Source organism: Thermobia domestica, chromosome 5 (assembly GCF_964235325.1).
Source record: "Thermobia domestica chromosome 5, izTheDome1.hap1.1, whole genome shotgun sequence".
Taxonomy (NCBI): domain Eukaryota; kingdom Metazoa; phylum Arthropoda; class Insecta; order Zygentoma; family Lepismatidae; genus Thermobia; species Thermobia domestica.
In genome coordinates, this window is record NC_137458.1 from 33,599,573 (window position 1) to 33,614,799 (window position 15,227).

The 15,227-nt window shown below is 36.9% G+C and overlaps 1 protein-coding gene across 5 annotated transcripts in view; it reads right to left on the reverse strand.

The window, feature by feature from the left end:
- The window catches only part of LOC145685843 (uncharacterized), a 120,352-nt gene extending 106,280 nt beyond the window's left edge, over positions 1 to 14,072 (reverse strand). For 2 of the 5 annotated variants that reach the window (XR_014131493.1, XM_081758465.1), the window contains exon 1: positions 13,640 to 14,063. Coding sequence is in view for 2 of the 5 variants with exons in the window: in XM_081758465.1 (XP_081614591.1) it covers positions 13,640 to 13,691 (52 nt within the window). In the remaining 3 variants the exon portion in view is untranslated. Of the gene's footprint in view, positions 1 to 7,409; positions 7,607 to 13,639 lie in introns of those variants that run through there. The other 3 variants (XM_081758461.1, XM_081758460.1, XM_081758464.1) reach the window with 3 other exon arrangements.
- Between the last annotated feature and the right edge of the window lie 1,155 nt (positions 14,073 to 15,227).

Genomic DNA, 15,227 nt, shown 5'->3' on the forward strand with positions numbered 1-15,227 from the left:
ACAGCAGCGTCACTGTGGGTTCCACAGTTTCTCTATGGCAAAGGAATGTTGTTGTGAGAGTACCTGAAGTTCGGATGTTTTCTTCAAGCTACTGATCCATTATGTTTCGCGTGATTGGCGGCTCTGTTAGATATTTAGGCCAAGTAATCATGTCATAGTAATTTTCAGCTGTAAAGTTTAATTTCGGAACAATGAAGTCACTTGGACGGCTTGATCTCGGAGTCTTCTCGCTACGGCACTTTTTTATCCTTCTCTAGCCTAATGTTCGAATATGCACATTTTCATCTGCTGTCATCGGTATCAGCAGGTTTTCATGACGAGCGTAGTATCCGTTTGTTTGTAGAACAGAATGAGCTATGTGTTGTAGATTTTCTGGCAGAAAATGTGATAGCTTAACTATGCTAAACAGATGCATGGCGCCCATTTCTCACGAAGGAGTTCGCCGTAACGAAAACCAGACGTGAGCGTATGTGTTAAAGTAGGCACAAACTTGAACTACGTTTATCAGTACTGATGTAGTGGCGAAGCATCCTACAGGCCAATGTAAGCCATCGTGAATGTAATAATGGTCCTAGTTTTCTGTTTGCTAGATCGGTAGTACACATTCCTGTAGCAACAGCCTTACCAATTTCAAAGAGATAATTCTGGTCGCTGCTTAAACCATCTGTTTTTTTTATTTGAGACACCCACTCAACGGGAATGGGTGTAAAGGAGACGATCAGTGAACGTTCACAATTCTTTAATTTCTCTCCGATGGGGCCGGAAAAAGGCAGGTGTCAAAATGGCAACTCGTTGGTATCAAGAAGGCAAATGAGATGCTGCAGTTCCTTTCCTAGGGATCTTTGTACCTGACTTATCACGCCGTTATCCCATCCTGTGTTCGTGGCTTTACCACCGCTGCCGACTTCAAGACTTGACACGTCGTACTGGTTCTTCTCAAAAAGCTCCAATATAGAGTCGGCAATATCCTTGCCAGGGCCTGATTTAGGTGTGGCATGACCCAAGTATTCTGATCCGGGCTCCGATAAAACTGTGATATGCTTTTCTGTAACCTCTCGTCTTCGTAGTTTACCGTTAATTTTTTCTTGCACAAAAGTTACTTTTTTTTCCGCCGAAGTAGATACTTGTAATAGCCCGGCCTAGTTGAGCCTTTTCTTTCTGGATCTTCTCACCCAGTTCATCTTTTCCTCTTCGTACCTTAGATCTGCCAACAACAAGATTTTTGTCCTCTGGCGTTATGAGTCTCACATCCTGAAGTACGGCAGAAACGATCAAGGCAACCTGTCTGTCTGAAGCTCCAATTCTAAACGCTGCCTCCGCTGTATTTTGAAGACAGATGCGCTTTAGGCTGTTTCCTTCTTGGTCGCGCCTCGAAGTCAGATCTCGACGTGTTTCCCAACTCAACAGGTTCGCTGGTTCCTCTTACGACGCCAGTATCTTTGACCTGTGCCCATGCCTAGTCCCACTAGTTGATGGACTTCCTTCAACACTTCCAGCGTCTTTCTTCGTTGTATGCCTCTTAAATCTGCTCACTTTGCGGTAAAACATCTTTGACAGAGATTTGCTTGTTCGGATGTCAATGTTACCAATGCTCAGTTTCCGTGATGTTCTCTGGTTCAAAAGAAACTAGAATCTTCGTTTTAGAATCTTGCGTGTCCTCTCACAGTTTCAATCTTAGGCGACTTTACATTTGCAAGACGAAATATCAAAAATACTTTTCCGCGTGTGCAACAAAACCTGCACGAACTGTTGCTTCTTATCCTTGTCGACTGAAATGTTTTTCTTGGTGCGACACTTATTATAAAATGTTTTCAGCATGTCAAACTATTTTCTGAAACCACAGGAATGCTTGCTTTATGCCAAATATGTACATCTCCTTGTCCAACTAGTTTACAAATATCAGTCACTGGCAATTTAGTGACACTTTCGTCACCACTTAAACCACTTCGAAACCAATGATAATGTTGCATAACGTTCACTTGGAGTGCCAAATAAGCCTCGTTTCACACTTTCCTGCGTTGGTCTTCTCTGAGGCTTTTTCTTTATCTTGCTTTCCATTGCTTTCGAACTTGGAAACCAAAGTATAGAAAATGTCTCTGAATCGTATCGCAATAAGAAGACTGTAACTTTAGGTACAATGCACAAACTCTCTGTCTTAAAATAAAAGTAGCGAACCAAAATAGTTAAAGCTTAAGCTGCAATAAAGTGGTCTGTTGGATTGGTTGGCCGACGTATACAATATTTATACCACCGCCGAACTTCGAGCAAGAATATTCTAGAAACATCGGCGTAGGTTCTGGAGCCAACGAGGCAGGCGGGAGGAGCGCGAATCTTCTGCACGGATCCGGACGTTGCAACGACGCTCGAGGAACGTGGCCAAAGTAAGCCAGATAGCACGAATACTTGCGGCAAATTTTTGCTTCGTTTAGTGGAGCAAACAATCTGAGAGTTTGCGAAGGCAAAATTTCTTAATATTTATTAAAAGCTTTCAATATGATCTGCAAATTTTCGCTGAGTTGTAAAAATAAATTCACCACTGCAATTAACTTGCATCTTTTTTGAAAATATAGCGTTGAAAGTTTGCCGTCGCAAAGTTTGCAACTCTGTAAAAAAACGTTTCGAAAAACTTGCTGAAAGCAAATATGTGATGATATTACCGAGTGCACGCGCATCGTACCCAGAATTCACTGCCTACATCAACTGTGACAAAACAAGCGGGAAGTGAGAATCGAGAAAAACTAATACACCAGAGGACTCCAGAATAAACTCACTGATCTCTTATCAGATGCTTTTATTGACATAGGCAGCCTGACGTATTTTGTGAATGTGTGTGAGAGATATGATCGTTGAGTAAGTAGATAAATTGCGATATCCTTTGTCTGTGCGTTTATCGTTCGTAAGTTTATCTTTGGCAAGTAGCTAAAGATATTTAATGCTTACCACTAAGAAAAGACGGATCCACATTATAAAAATTTTGGTGTTCCATAAAGTTAGGTTTCACTTTATAAATTTGCAGCAAACATTACCTGATACATTTGCAGCAAACATGATCTTGCGATCGTGGAAACACTTTCTGCAATGTTGCTGCAAACATTTTAATATTTTCACCAAATTTATCAGCTCATTTTCGGAAATTTTGTCAAAGAAAATTTGCACAAAATATTTGCAGCAAAGTCCTGGCAAACTTTCTTGCTGTGCAGTCGCAAACATTTCGTTTGTATTGGCAGATGTTTTCATTTTCTGAGGCAACTTTGCTGCAAATTGAGCCAGCGTCAACCTCGTTACTTGCATTGAACTTTCGGCAAATTTTCTCATTTGTAAAGGCAAGTTTTTTGCAAACTTTTTAGTTTGCCTTTGCAAATTTTTAAACATTTTTAAATATGTTTCTGTGGAGCAACCACGAAGTTGTGTAGCCTCCCGCTAGATGGCATTTGCTGTCGGTGTACATAACAAGCGAAGAGTTGTCAAAAAACAAATCGTATTATATGAAGAGCTATGCCTATAATCATCGTTAACGTGGCATTCCAAACAAAATCTGGAAGTTCATTCCAACAACTGAGCTAATATGGCTGTACTTTGACTCATGGACATTTTAAAATTATTTACTTGCATTGCTGCAAGCGTCTTTTAATAAAATAATTGTATTATAACTATCAGGTAACTCTAGAAACGACCACAAGTAGTTTTTCTGTCATTGGTGTTGTGCGTGTTGCCTAACCAAACACTTAAAAACCTTTAAGCCCATTGGGGCAGGGTAAGGGGTTGTCCAAAAACTTTTACAAAATCAGTAAGTTCGGTGCCACTAATGCCACCTTTTCCGCACTAGCCGTCATCGAATTTCCAACAAAAGTGCAGAACGCTCCACCTTATTATATAAACAAGTTAATTTACTTCAAATTTCGTATATGGGTATCAAATAATATACGGACATATTATGCGATATACGTATTAGGTTATTTTTTTAAGTAAACAGAAAGCCTTCGCTGAGTGTTGAAACTATTAACAGTAGTACTACCTACAAATCAATTAAAGTATGGATGGATCATTCGGGGGAAGAACCCAGCCCAGCCCTCTCTGGGGTCCGTATATTTTGTTGTGGTACTGTTCAGTGTACTGTGAGTACAAGTATGCAAAGACTCCTTTTTGTCATTTCGTCAGCCAGATTTGGCCTCACTCTTGCACAAAAACACTCATTATAATTTGTTCTTTAACAAATGGAAGCAACTTCATGCTGCTGTTCTAGCTTCTCTACCAGGCGTAATTAATCTTTTAGCGGGCGTTACTTGGATTGCCTAACTCACTGATTTGTACCTCAAGAATTTATGCTTTTCACTGTACATGAAGTACTGCGAGGAGAAGGGCTTTATCCATTCCTTGTCCAAAAAGTGCAACACCTCCATCCAGGAGATAGTGAACCATGTGTTGGTTTCTTCCAACGGGTACAGGAGAATTCTAATGTTTTGCCATTCATCTTTCCGAAATGAGGCCACTTTCACCAGGAATGGGATAAGCTACACCCGCAACTGGGATCGTTAGAGCGACGAAAATCTAGGGTAACCATAGTAAGACAATATCAGGAACGATTTTCTGTATATGTTTGGGCGTGGATTATCTGTGATTAGATCATTGTTCCCTTTTTTCTACCCCAGTGTTTGACTGCTGAATATTGTTTGCATTTGTTGCGCCATGAATTACCAGTACTATTGGAAGATGTGACTCTTCAAACTCGGCCGTCAATGTACTTCCAGCACGACTTGGGTCCCTCTTATGCGACACAAAATGTATGTCAATATCTTGACTCCAAGTTTCCCCATCGGTGGATGAATCGCGGATTACGGAGGTCGTTTATTCACCGGCCGCCCCGCTCCCCGGATCTTACACTTTTGGATTTTTGCTTATCGTGGTGGCTGAAGGACATTGTATACCGACGAAAGGCCAACTCACAACAAGAGTTAATTTAGAACATTCTAAAGGCATTCTACAGCGTCCAATAGGGCCGAGAAGACATCCATCGGGCAACACTGCATGCACTGACGCGCACTGCAAAGTGTATTGACGAGAATGATGATTCTATGAACATTTGTTGCAAGCGCAAAATAATTACGTTGTAGGTTCACGCTAGAAGGGTTACGTCTCTATCTGTATGCATTATTGTTTATGTTTTAGAAGTAATTATTTATTATTTCGACAGCCCTATTGCAGTGAACATTCTGGTGTAGTATGTTGTACGAAAACTTTAGCTCAAGTGGATTTTGTTTCACTGCCATCTGTTCTTCAGAACTGTAATGAGTGTTCCCGCATAGAAATGTCGAGCTATCGTATGTTAGGGAATAGTTTTGTATTTTCAGTTTTACATAAAAACATTCTTTTATTAATATTCGTGACCATTGTCATCCATGAAAAGTTGGAACACTTATCTTATTAGAGTAGAGTTAGAAAGAATGCATTTTTTACGGCTTCTAATGTAGCTAAGAATTTGACACCTCACCTCTATGTTTGGTATACAGCAGTGTGGAAATTCAAGCACTTCGAGGTGGCAGGGAAGTTAGTGTAGGCCAAAAATATACTTGTGCTTAGAGTGTACTCTTGCAGTAGTGGCGTATACTGGTTTGATGGCTTGTGCTACCACTAACCTTTATAATACCTGAATACTATTATTATTATTATTATTATTGAACGTTTTCCACTTTATTATACAATCTTCAAAATAAGAAAAAAAACTTCACACCATCCTTTTATCAAGTAGATAAATATCATTTTCTCTTCCCTAGTAAGACTTATATTAACTTATTAGTATTATCGTAAAACGATCTTACATTTCTACCTTTATTTGTTGCATGAAGCATCATTACATTTCGCATTGGATAAATGGTAACCCTACTCACCAGAGCAAATGGAAGCTGTCCGAGTAATAATGAACGCTGAAATAGGCGATTAGGTAAGAAGGAGTCTCAGTCTGTGAGAGATACGCAAACTACTGTAAAACACAAAATTTTCGTTGCGATAACGCAAATCGCTACGGAACGAGGCTTGTGATGTAAAACATAATTCACAGAGACTCCCAAAATCCACTGTCATTACTCGTCTAATTTTCTTTTACTCTTCACTCGCCCTAGAAACCGATTTCCCTAGAGGCAACTGCTTTTACCGTTCGTACGCTGTGGGTGGAGGTGGAGGGAACGGGAATGCTCTGATGCGATTCTTACTGTAGTAGCTAGAGAGTGATTTCTGCTGCGTTGTCAAATTGAAGACTTAAGTTCGCGAAAAGGGCTGCGTGCAAAGAATTCAGTGGATCTTTCTAAATACATTCAAATTCTCAGGAACTTTTATCATTGAAAGAAGATACGAAAGTATAAAATTATTAATATAATTTAGTTCATATTATAACTTTATTTTGTAATATTCTAGGGCTGCTGCCGGTAGGTCCGGTAGTTCACAAGATACGCCTCTGTCTCGCAGACTGTGTTAATTTCTCAACACATTCCAAAAGAAACTTGCACTCACAGGAAAATAACTCTGTACATAAAAGAATAGGTTATAATTTCTTAGTTCACAGTATCTTTTTCAAAAAGACTTGAAAAATCAGTTTTTCTAATGTACACAGTGTATAAAGGATCTTGGGTATCCTCTGTGAGAGTGTCTCCAGAAAATGTGCTCATAATTGTAATTTGTGTAATCACTAGAGCACCACGTTAAATTTAACTTACAAATATGCATAACCGCAGTTATTATGAATATGCATTCAAAGTAGTAACCCTTTAGTTAAAAAAAAGGTGTATTATACAAAAAAGGTAAAACAGTTATTTGTTAAAAACTGTCTTATATCTATTGTTCACAGTAAAGTAGCTTCCAACGAAACATAGAGCTAAACCTGAGAGACTGAAACACACCTCAATCTGTTCACTGTTCAGGAGATGTTACTTTGCAGCGTTTAGGATAACTCAGTGTACCAGTGGCGTATTTAGGATTTTGTTTCGGTGAGAGCTATGCACAATACGGGGAAGAAAGGGGCAATTGCCAACCTGAGTTTGAGAATTAATATTTTAATCAAGTGTAATAATTCTGTACTAGGAAAAAATGTGAAACTCGTATGTCGGTTGAGGATCTTACCTCCCATGCAAATCCGAAATGACACTCCTACAAACACACGTTGAAGATTTGTAATCTCATTTCAACTTAAACTGATTTCAATTTAGAAAAAATGGAAATATTGAGTTTTATCTGTGTACATTTTTACCTGAAAGAAAATGTTGAGACAAGTTGAAGCTCAAATATACTGATTGCAGTTTTAATGGCAACAATTGTAGACTAGTTAATCTTATGTAATATAATGTGATATAATATAAAATTTAACAATCAAATCTTTTGTTCTATTCATAGAAGAAAAAGGAACCATCTTCTTGACGTACCTAATTTCCTGGGCTACGTATTTCCATTCTCTTGATTTTCTTTAATTCAGACATTATCTTTGTTTATAACTAAACAATGTAAACATTCCTTTGCTATAATAACTAAAATCCCATTATGCTGATGTCCGTGCAAGTTGATGTTGAACATCAGTTTGGCTTATCAGTTTCTCATAGTTTTGGTGTTACTGACGACGGCCGACTCAAATCACAACCAACAACTGTCGAAACTATAATAGGAGAAACGAAAGAAAGTAGCAATCAAGAAAAACAAACAGAAGAGTAGAACAGACGAAAGATAGAAAAAAATAACAACACAGTTCTTACATGAAATGAAATTGGACATATGCACTATTATTTGTGAAGAAAGAGCATAAGAAAATGGAAAGTCAATGAAATTCTTAGAAATAATGAGAAGGATTAATGTTGTAGTCCTACATGGATGCGAAAAAACATCAAATTTATTTCGGGAGAACCCTCCCCCTAAATACGCCACTGCACTGTACTAAAATTTCTCGGAATAGATTCTATTTCGACACAGAGTCCTTATTAGTAATGGAAAGACTGATGATTTTAATTTGTATATAAATTTAATTTTTGTAATTACACATGAAGGTTGGGGTCATTACCAATCCCCCCCCCCCTAGAAATCACAAAGGGAACGAGGTTCCGAGGAAATGTTCAGAGGTGTCTGGGAATTTTCCCCTTCAATTACCATACTGTATACTATACAGTATCATTTTCGCTGAATCAGATACTGTTCCTCTAGCAACAGTGTTTCCACTCAAGAACAGTGTAAAATTGTTGAAAAAAGGGAATTTCATATTGAAATTCGAAAAATTCCATCCGTTATTTCCCTCTTGTATCCAGTACTGAAACAATCTGTATGCAATCTGCAAGCCTGTTTCATTAGCTTTCAAACAAGGTATAACACCCTAACTACAGGGTGTGCTAGAATGTTTCAAACGAAATTCGGCAGGTGTAAGAGGCGAAAAAGTTACCCACACTCCTACCTTCGGAATGATATGGAATAGAACCTATGTTCACATAAGTAAAAGGAAATGTATTCCTTCGAACGTGTTGAAAATATAACCCATTGAATTATATTATTATAGTATTATAATAAAATATATTATTATAATATGATATAATATATTAATGTGAAATGTTGGTTGGTCTATCAGCTGTACTTGAATCTGGGCATAAGCTCAAGAATTTGGGGAATAAAACTTAAAAAAAACTCGCTTGGATTAAAGCAAAAGTCCTACCATTAAAATAATATTTCCTTATGCAATGCTACTTCCTTGAATTCCCAATTATGTCTCGTCGCACAACATAAATAAAATCCACCTAAACTTATAATTGCCTTCTTTGGCGTTGCACCAGGTGAAGATCAGTCTCAATTTTGCAGCCACAGTTTTAGATGCCGCGAAAGATGCCGTGAGAAAATTTCACGTTTTATACTGATTACTGATTAATAATACTGATGCACAATATTAATATTTGCTAGATTTTTATTTAGCATGTTGGTGGCTAAAGTATATTCCAGCATTAACCTCAGTATTTTCAGATCTGGATTCAAAGTACTTTACAAGTCTGAGTAAGGCAACCAGTGATGACAAGTTTTAATTCAGAACTTATCCTGACATAGATTTTTTTTTAAAAAAAAGTACTTTTTGGGAAAAAATGTTTGCTTTCAAATTATTATTATTACTAATTACTATTATTAGTATCTTTGTCTTTCATTAATATACTACCAATGTAAAAATGTCTAAAATTTTAAATATATTTCAGAAAAACCCTGGTTTCACATTTTATGTCTCCATGTTTTCTGTTAAGAGGGCGTATATACCCAAAGTTTAATATTTTTTGTCGATTAAACCATAATTTACGGTTACATCCTATATAGCTAATAAACAATCAGTAACCATGTATATTTACACACATTTTTCTTTTTTTGATCAACCGAACCGACTCGTGAAAAAAGAAGTTTCTTTGTCATTTCTCGAAAAATGTGTTTACTGCACATTCACCCTTTTACCAGTAATCGATTCATATATATTTTACTGGTGGTGGGCACAAAAACAGGTTTTTCGGTTTTTCACCGAAACCGGTTTCTGTTTTCAAAACCAGTTCGGTTTTCTCCGAAACCGGTTCGGTTTTTCTCTTGATCCGGTTTCGGTTTTCTTCAAAATCGATTCCAGTTTTTTTTTCCAAAATTTGTTCTATTTCTGACCAGAATGGTGTTTGGTTGTTCTCCGGAAACCGAATCCATTTCCACATAGTTTTGTGTTTCCTAAAAGTTTTCACCGAAAACAGTTTCGGTGAAAACCGAACTTGTTTTGGAGAAAACCGAAATGTCGGTTTTTCGGGTTTCGGTTTTATAGAAACCGGTTTTCGGTTTTTATAAAAACCGGTTTTGCCCATCCCTAATATATTCACACAAAGGAATTGTTTCCTAACCCACTGGTAAAATGTGGAAGCATGATGTAGCGATAATAAGCGAAGGCAACCAAAGATCAAATAAGGTTAAGGCACCAAAGGCACTTGGCAAGAATAAATAAATGAACGACTTGTTTAACGCCCAACAATTATGTTCTTTGTAAGGAGCTGAAGGAGTTTGATGACTGGCTGAAGTAATCATAGAAAGTGAATCACTAACTGGAAGTATCGTGTAGAAGCCGAGAAAACGTACGGAAACCATGTAGTCCCCGACAAAGCTACATTGCCTGAGACCGAACCTCGGATCTCTTTAGAATATTTGAGAAGTGGATATTGAATATTCTAAAAGTGCTACTATTATGAAGCATAATTTGTTCAAGTGTAGGCTAGTAGCATCCTCTTCAGCACCGAGGCAGTATGAGGCATTGATATATATTTTAAAGTGGAATCCGTACCAACACAATGCTTTCCTACCGGAAATCGAAACCAGAACCATACTTATATATGGCGCGTGTGGTAGCTCTTAGACCAGTGAGCAGAGTTTCTCTTATTAAGTATTATATATTGATATCGTTCACATAAATTATTTCTTCCATATTACTTTACCAAGGTTTATGACTAAGTCAGCCATTTTCCTAGATTGAAAAACCAAACGATTCTTTTCTAAATGTAGTATTGCCATGCTTCTTAAAAATTTAAAAATAAATAATAGATCAGCACTCAGTAAAAATGATTGGCAGAGAGTAGATGATTCCTATTAATCGATTAATGATAAAAATGATTTCCTTTTTATATGTCGCACAAATTGTATTAATTTATGTTTTGAAGCAGGCACGTAGCCAGGATTTCGTGAAGGCGGGGGTCCATTGCATGAAATATTGTGGTCATCACACCAGGGGCTCGATCATTCTAAACAATTTTACTGGAACATATATTGGTTCGTTTAGCAAGGATTTCATAACGGGGGGGGGGGGGGAGTGAAATGAAATTCTGAAGGCCCAGGAATTCGATCAATCTAAACTACTTTATTATCAACATATATTGGTTTGTGAGGATATCTTGGTTAGTATTTTAATAAATGACGAAGAAATCTCGAGTAAAACAAACAAAAAAAGTATTGAAAAGGATTATACAATATTTACCTCCTTCTTCTGTTTATTCAAATATAACAATTTTCTTTTCATTATGACCTTAACTATTATAAGAAGTACATACTCAATAATGTCTTGTAAAATATTTTACAATATCCGCGTTCCTTTCTCTGTTCAATCAACTGTTAACAACTTTTTTCCACATAAATTTTTGCTTTAATTATTCTGTCAACTACTGTCTGTTCCAAATGACAGGTTAAAGGAGCAGTAGAAAATTGTTTTTGAAATATCAAGTTTGATACTACAAGGATGCGATGACGAAAAATTATGATAGAAAATGTCCACGCTGTTACACAACGGCACTATGCTTTCGGAAGCTTGGAATCTCCCTGACTAGTAGCAGAAATTCTGAGAATTCCGCAACTTTTCTAGAAATTTCAAATTCCCTGACTCTTCCAGGTTATCTTGTTCACCTCGCCACCATGTATTGTAAGTAATACAAATCTTTTCATAAGAAATAGTAAGCAAAAGCTTGCTGTAGCTTTTTTATTTTTAACGCTGATCCTTCTTTTTTTCATTTCATTTTGTTTCATCCTTCCCTAATAGTTTTCATTTCTGGTCTCTAGGGGGGGGGTCCGGACCCCCCGGACCCACCCCTTGGCTACGTGCCTGTTTGGAGGGAAATCGGAAGATCTTAGTTTCCAAGAATGTTTGGGAGAATAATTGAAGTAAACGCAAAACTATTCCAGCTAAACTGCGACGTCTGGAAGCCCTAAATATGGTTTCCACATGAGTGAGTTCCTTAGATATTCCTTAGTATACTATATTTTTGTGACTCACAATAGTTTACATTTATATTTTTAACATATTGGCTCCCAGACAATATATCCTGCACCGTAAATCGGGCTAACTCTGCATTGGGAGGCAAAAATAGGTTTTAAAAAAAGCAGAATGTTTACAAGAGAAACGAGTTGTTGTTACGGAAGGGTAATTACTGTGTGAGTTATCTGTCAAGTGCAATGTATATAATGGAAGAACACCAAATGTTACCGGAGCCAAAATTAGTTTTAAAAAAAAGAACCCGTTGCCGATCTACATAAACCGTGAAGATAAATAGAAAGTTACACTTCCCATGAAAAACGTAAAGTAACGTAACCTAACCGAAACTATCTTCAACTAACCACAATTAATCTACATTTAGCAAAAAAAGTGTCAATTTTTAAAAAAAACGTACAAACTTACACTCCCAGTGAAGCACCTAAAGTAACGTAACCTAACCTGCTCAAAACTAACTTAAACAACGCAAAATAAAGCTATATTTAGAAAACCTATTAATGTTTAGAAAAGACACAAACTTACACTTCAGGTGAAACACCTAACATAACTTACTTTAAGCTAACTGAAACTAACGTAAACTAACCAAGATTAGGCTATATTTAGCAAAAAGTATCATTAAAAAAAGTCTGCCATTATTCCCAAAGTCCTGCGTTATGGGTATAAATACAGTGTGGTGACTTATGCTATGAAAACCAGTGCTAAAAACAATAACCAACTTATGCTAGCTGGCTAGGACAAAACCGAGAATTCTATCTAACCGAATGAGGGCAGGAACGCAGCAGAGAGCTGATGGGACACCCTGGGGTATGCTTCCATAGGGAGCACATGCCTCTGTGATGTTGGGTATACAGAAAAACGAGGATATAGTGGAAATACACTATGGCATAAAACACACATTAAGTGTGACACAGCTGTACAACACTTCTTGGGTTAAGTTTAGAGTTACCCCTCCGCTTTTTATAAAAATCAGTAAAATTTACAGGAGAAATGAGGTAAGAAATGATAATTTGAATTTTTTATTTGATGTTTAGGAATATAAATTCGTCAGGAGAGTTATGTTTAATACGAGAAAAGATATATGGAAGTTAGTACTATTTGCCGGATGCGGAAGCATTCGCGGAAGGTTTCAGCAGCATGGTAGTTGTAAAATATGGCGAATATGGCGAACAGGTGTAACGGATGCCCAAAAATAATGAAGAAAACCTTTTAAATTTTTGTGAAGCCCACGGAATACTGAATTTAAGTGAGATGTAACAATTTTTAATACTTTAAGCACTGTTTTTTGTATGTTGCAAAGTCCAAGGGCAACTCTGGACTGGAGGGGCAACTCTAAACTTAAGCCCACTTCTTCGATCACTTTGTATGCTGCCTTCAAGTAGCACTTTAAATCATCATGGGTTCCTCATTGCGAACGTGTTTAAGAGCACACTTTGCATTTCGTATTTCTATCTTACTGTATATGTGAGAGGTATGATCTCGATATATCATGAGAACATATGCATCGGACTTCCAAACTAACATTTCTTCCGTATATTTTAAAGCAATTTTTCCAGCAACTGGGACAGTAGCTCTTCATTTCACCTTTTATATTATTTCCTTGTACATTAGCTCTGGTAAAGTAAACAGAGAAAGTTTATTTATCTGAAACTTTTCGATGAATATTTGTAAAAGTTTACTGCTCAAGTGATATGAAGGTGAAAATTTGTGCGGAGCAATTGAGAATACAGCAAATGTGAACTTTAAAACACACAATGCCTACTAACAATAAGCTTAATTACTAAGTCCAAGTCCTATCTTATCAACACAGTACAGAAAACATTATCATAAAATTTTACGGAATAGAGTAGTTAACTCTTGACTTACCTAACACAGATGCAAGCCACATAATTAAAAGTATTCCAGTCTCTGCGATCATATTTGTTATTTATTATCACTTCTAGTATATTATATTTGGCACGTAGGATCAAAGATTATTAGGTATAGAAACATTTCTATTTCTGAGTTCAGATATATAAATAAATAATAACCCATGCAATTTCAATAACACTAAGAACGAGTTGTTGTTACGGAAGGGTAATTACTATGTCCACTATATTGGTACTCACAATATATATAAAATAATGTGTCCTAATGTTAGTTAAAAATAAATAAGCCCCGAAATAGAGATTAGTAGATATTTTAATTCCAGTAACGTACCATGAAGTTTCGAAATTAGGCCCGTAGCTAGGAGTGACTAGGAGAAGCCCAATCCCCTTTTAACTATTGTCGGCCTCATGAAACTTTCAGCTGTTTGCTGTGTGTATATATGAGTGTAAAGTGAGCCCAAATTAGACTTCATTTCTATGTGTGCTTCCAGTTGACCATAGAGACGTCATTTAGGGGGCAGGAGGGGGCAATTGCCTCCTGAGTTTCACATACGCACAGTTATTAGAAAGATAAATTATGGGTAAACAAAGTCGGAACTGAATAGAGATGGATGTTAATTGTTAATTTAATTATTTTTTAAATTACTGATTTTAAGATATTGCAGAAAAAATGAGCCATGTATCAATAATATATATAACTACCATTGAAATTTTTAGGTAATATGAGGATGCACTTCTGTGCTTTTTCATTTGTGCTCAACAATATGAACCACAGGTGATATAATATACTCTAATGAATATATAGCTAACACATGGATATAACTTTAAAATGAATTGAAAAGGTAGAGCATACATATATGTATGTATATATACAGTGGCGTATTTAGGGGGGTGGCTTCCGGGCTTAAGCCCCCCCCCGAAATCTTACTTAGTATAGTAAAGTAAATGAAATATCTTGCAGAATTTTCAAATTTCCAGGCAAAGCCCCACCGAAAGTTAGCAAAGCCCTTCCCGAAACAAAATCGTAAATACACCACTGGATATATATATATATGAAGGATCTTGCCCCCTCCCCCCAAAGCAAAACCTGAAATGATGCTCCTGGTTGACCATACTCTTGTATGGTAGCACTTACATGTGAAATATCTTGCCTTCATCTTCTTCCACAGGCACGAGAAATAGAGTGGGTCGCTTATTCTTTGTTTCAACTATTTTCATTAATGTTAGACGGTGAAATACGTTTCTTTCCCAATGAGATCGTCCAATATCGCCAATATATGAATCTTCCGTAAGGGTGACACCTAATGGACCCTTATGAAAGAATAGGTATTAATAAACCTTATTTTCACAGTGGCAGTCCCCTCGGTACAGTCGAAATGTGGTAGTATGTTGACCCCTCCCTCACGCAGCATGATACGGGCATGATTTTTTTTGGAGGGGGTAGTAATCTGTGGCAAAAGCTGAAATTTATAATTTGTCTTTATCTAAAGTAAAGCATTTGAAATAATGATAATGAAAATATGTTTTCCTAGTCCCTGAATATTACTTTCTGAATATTATAAATCTACATTTATTTATAATAAAAA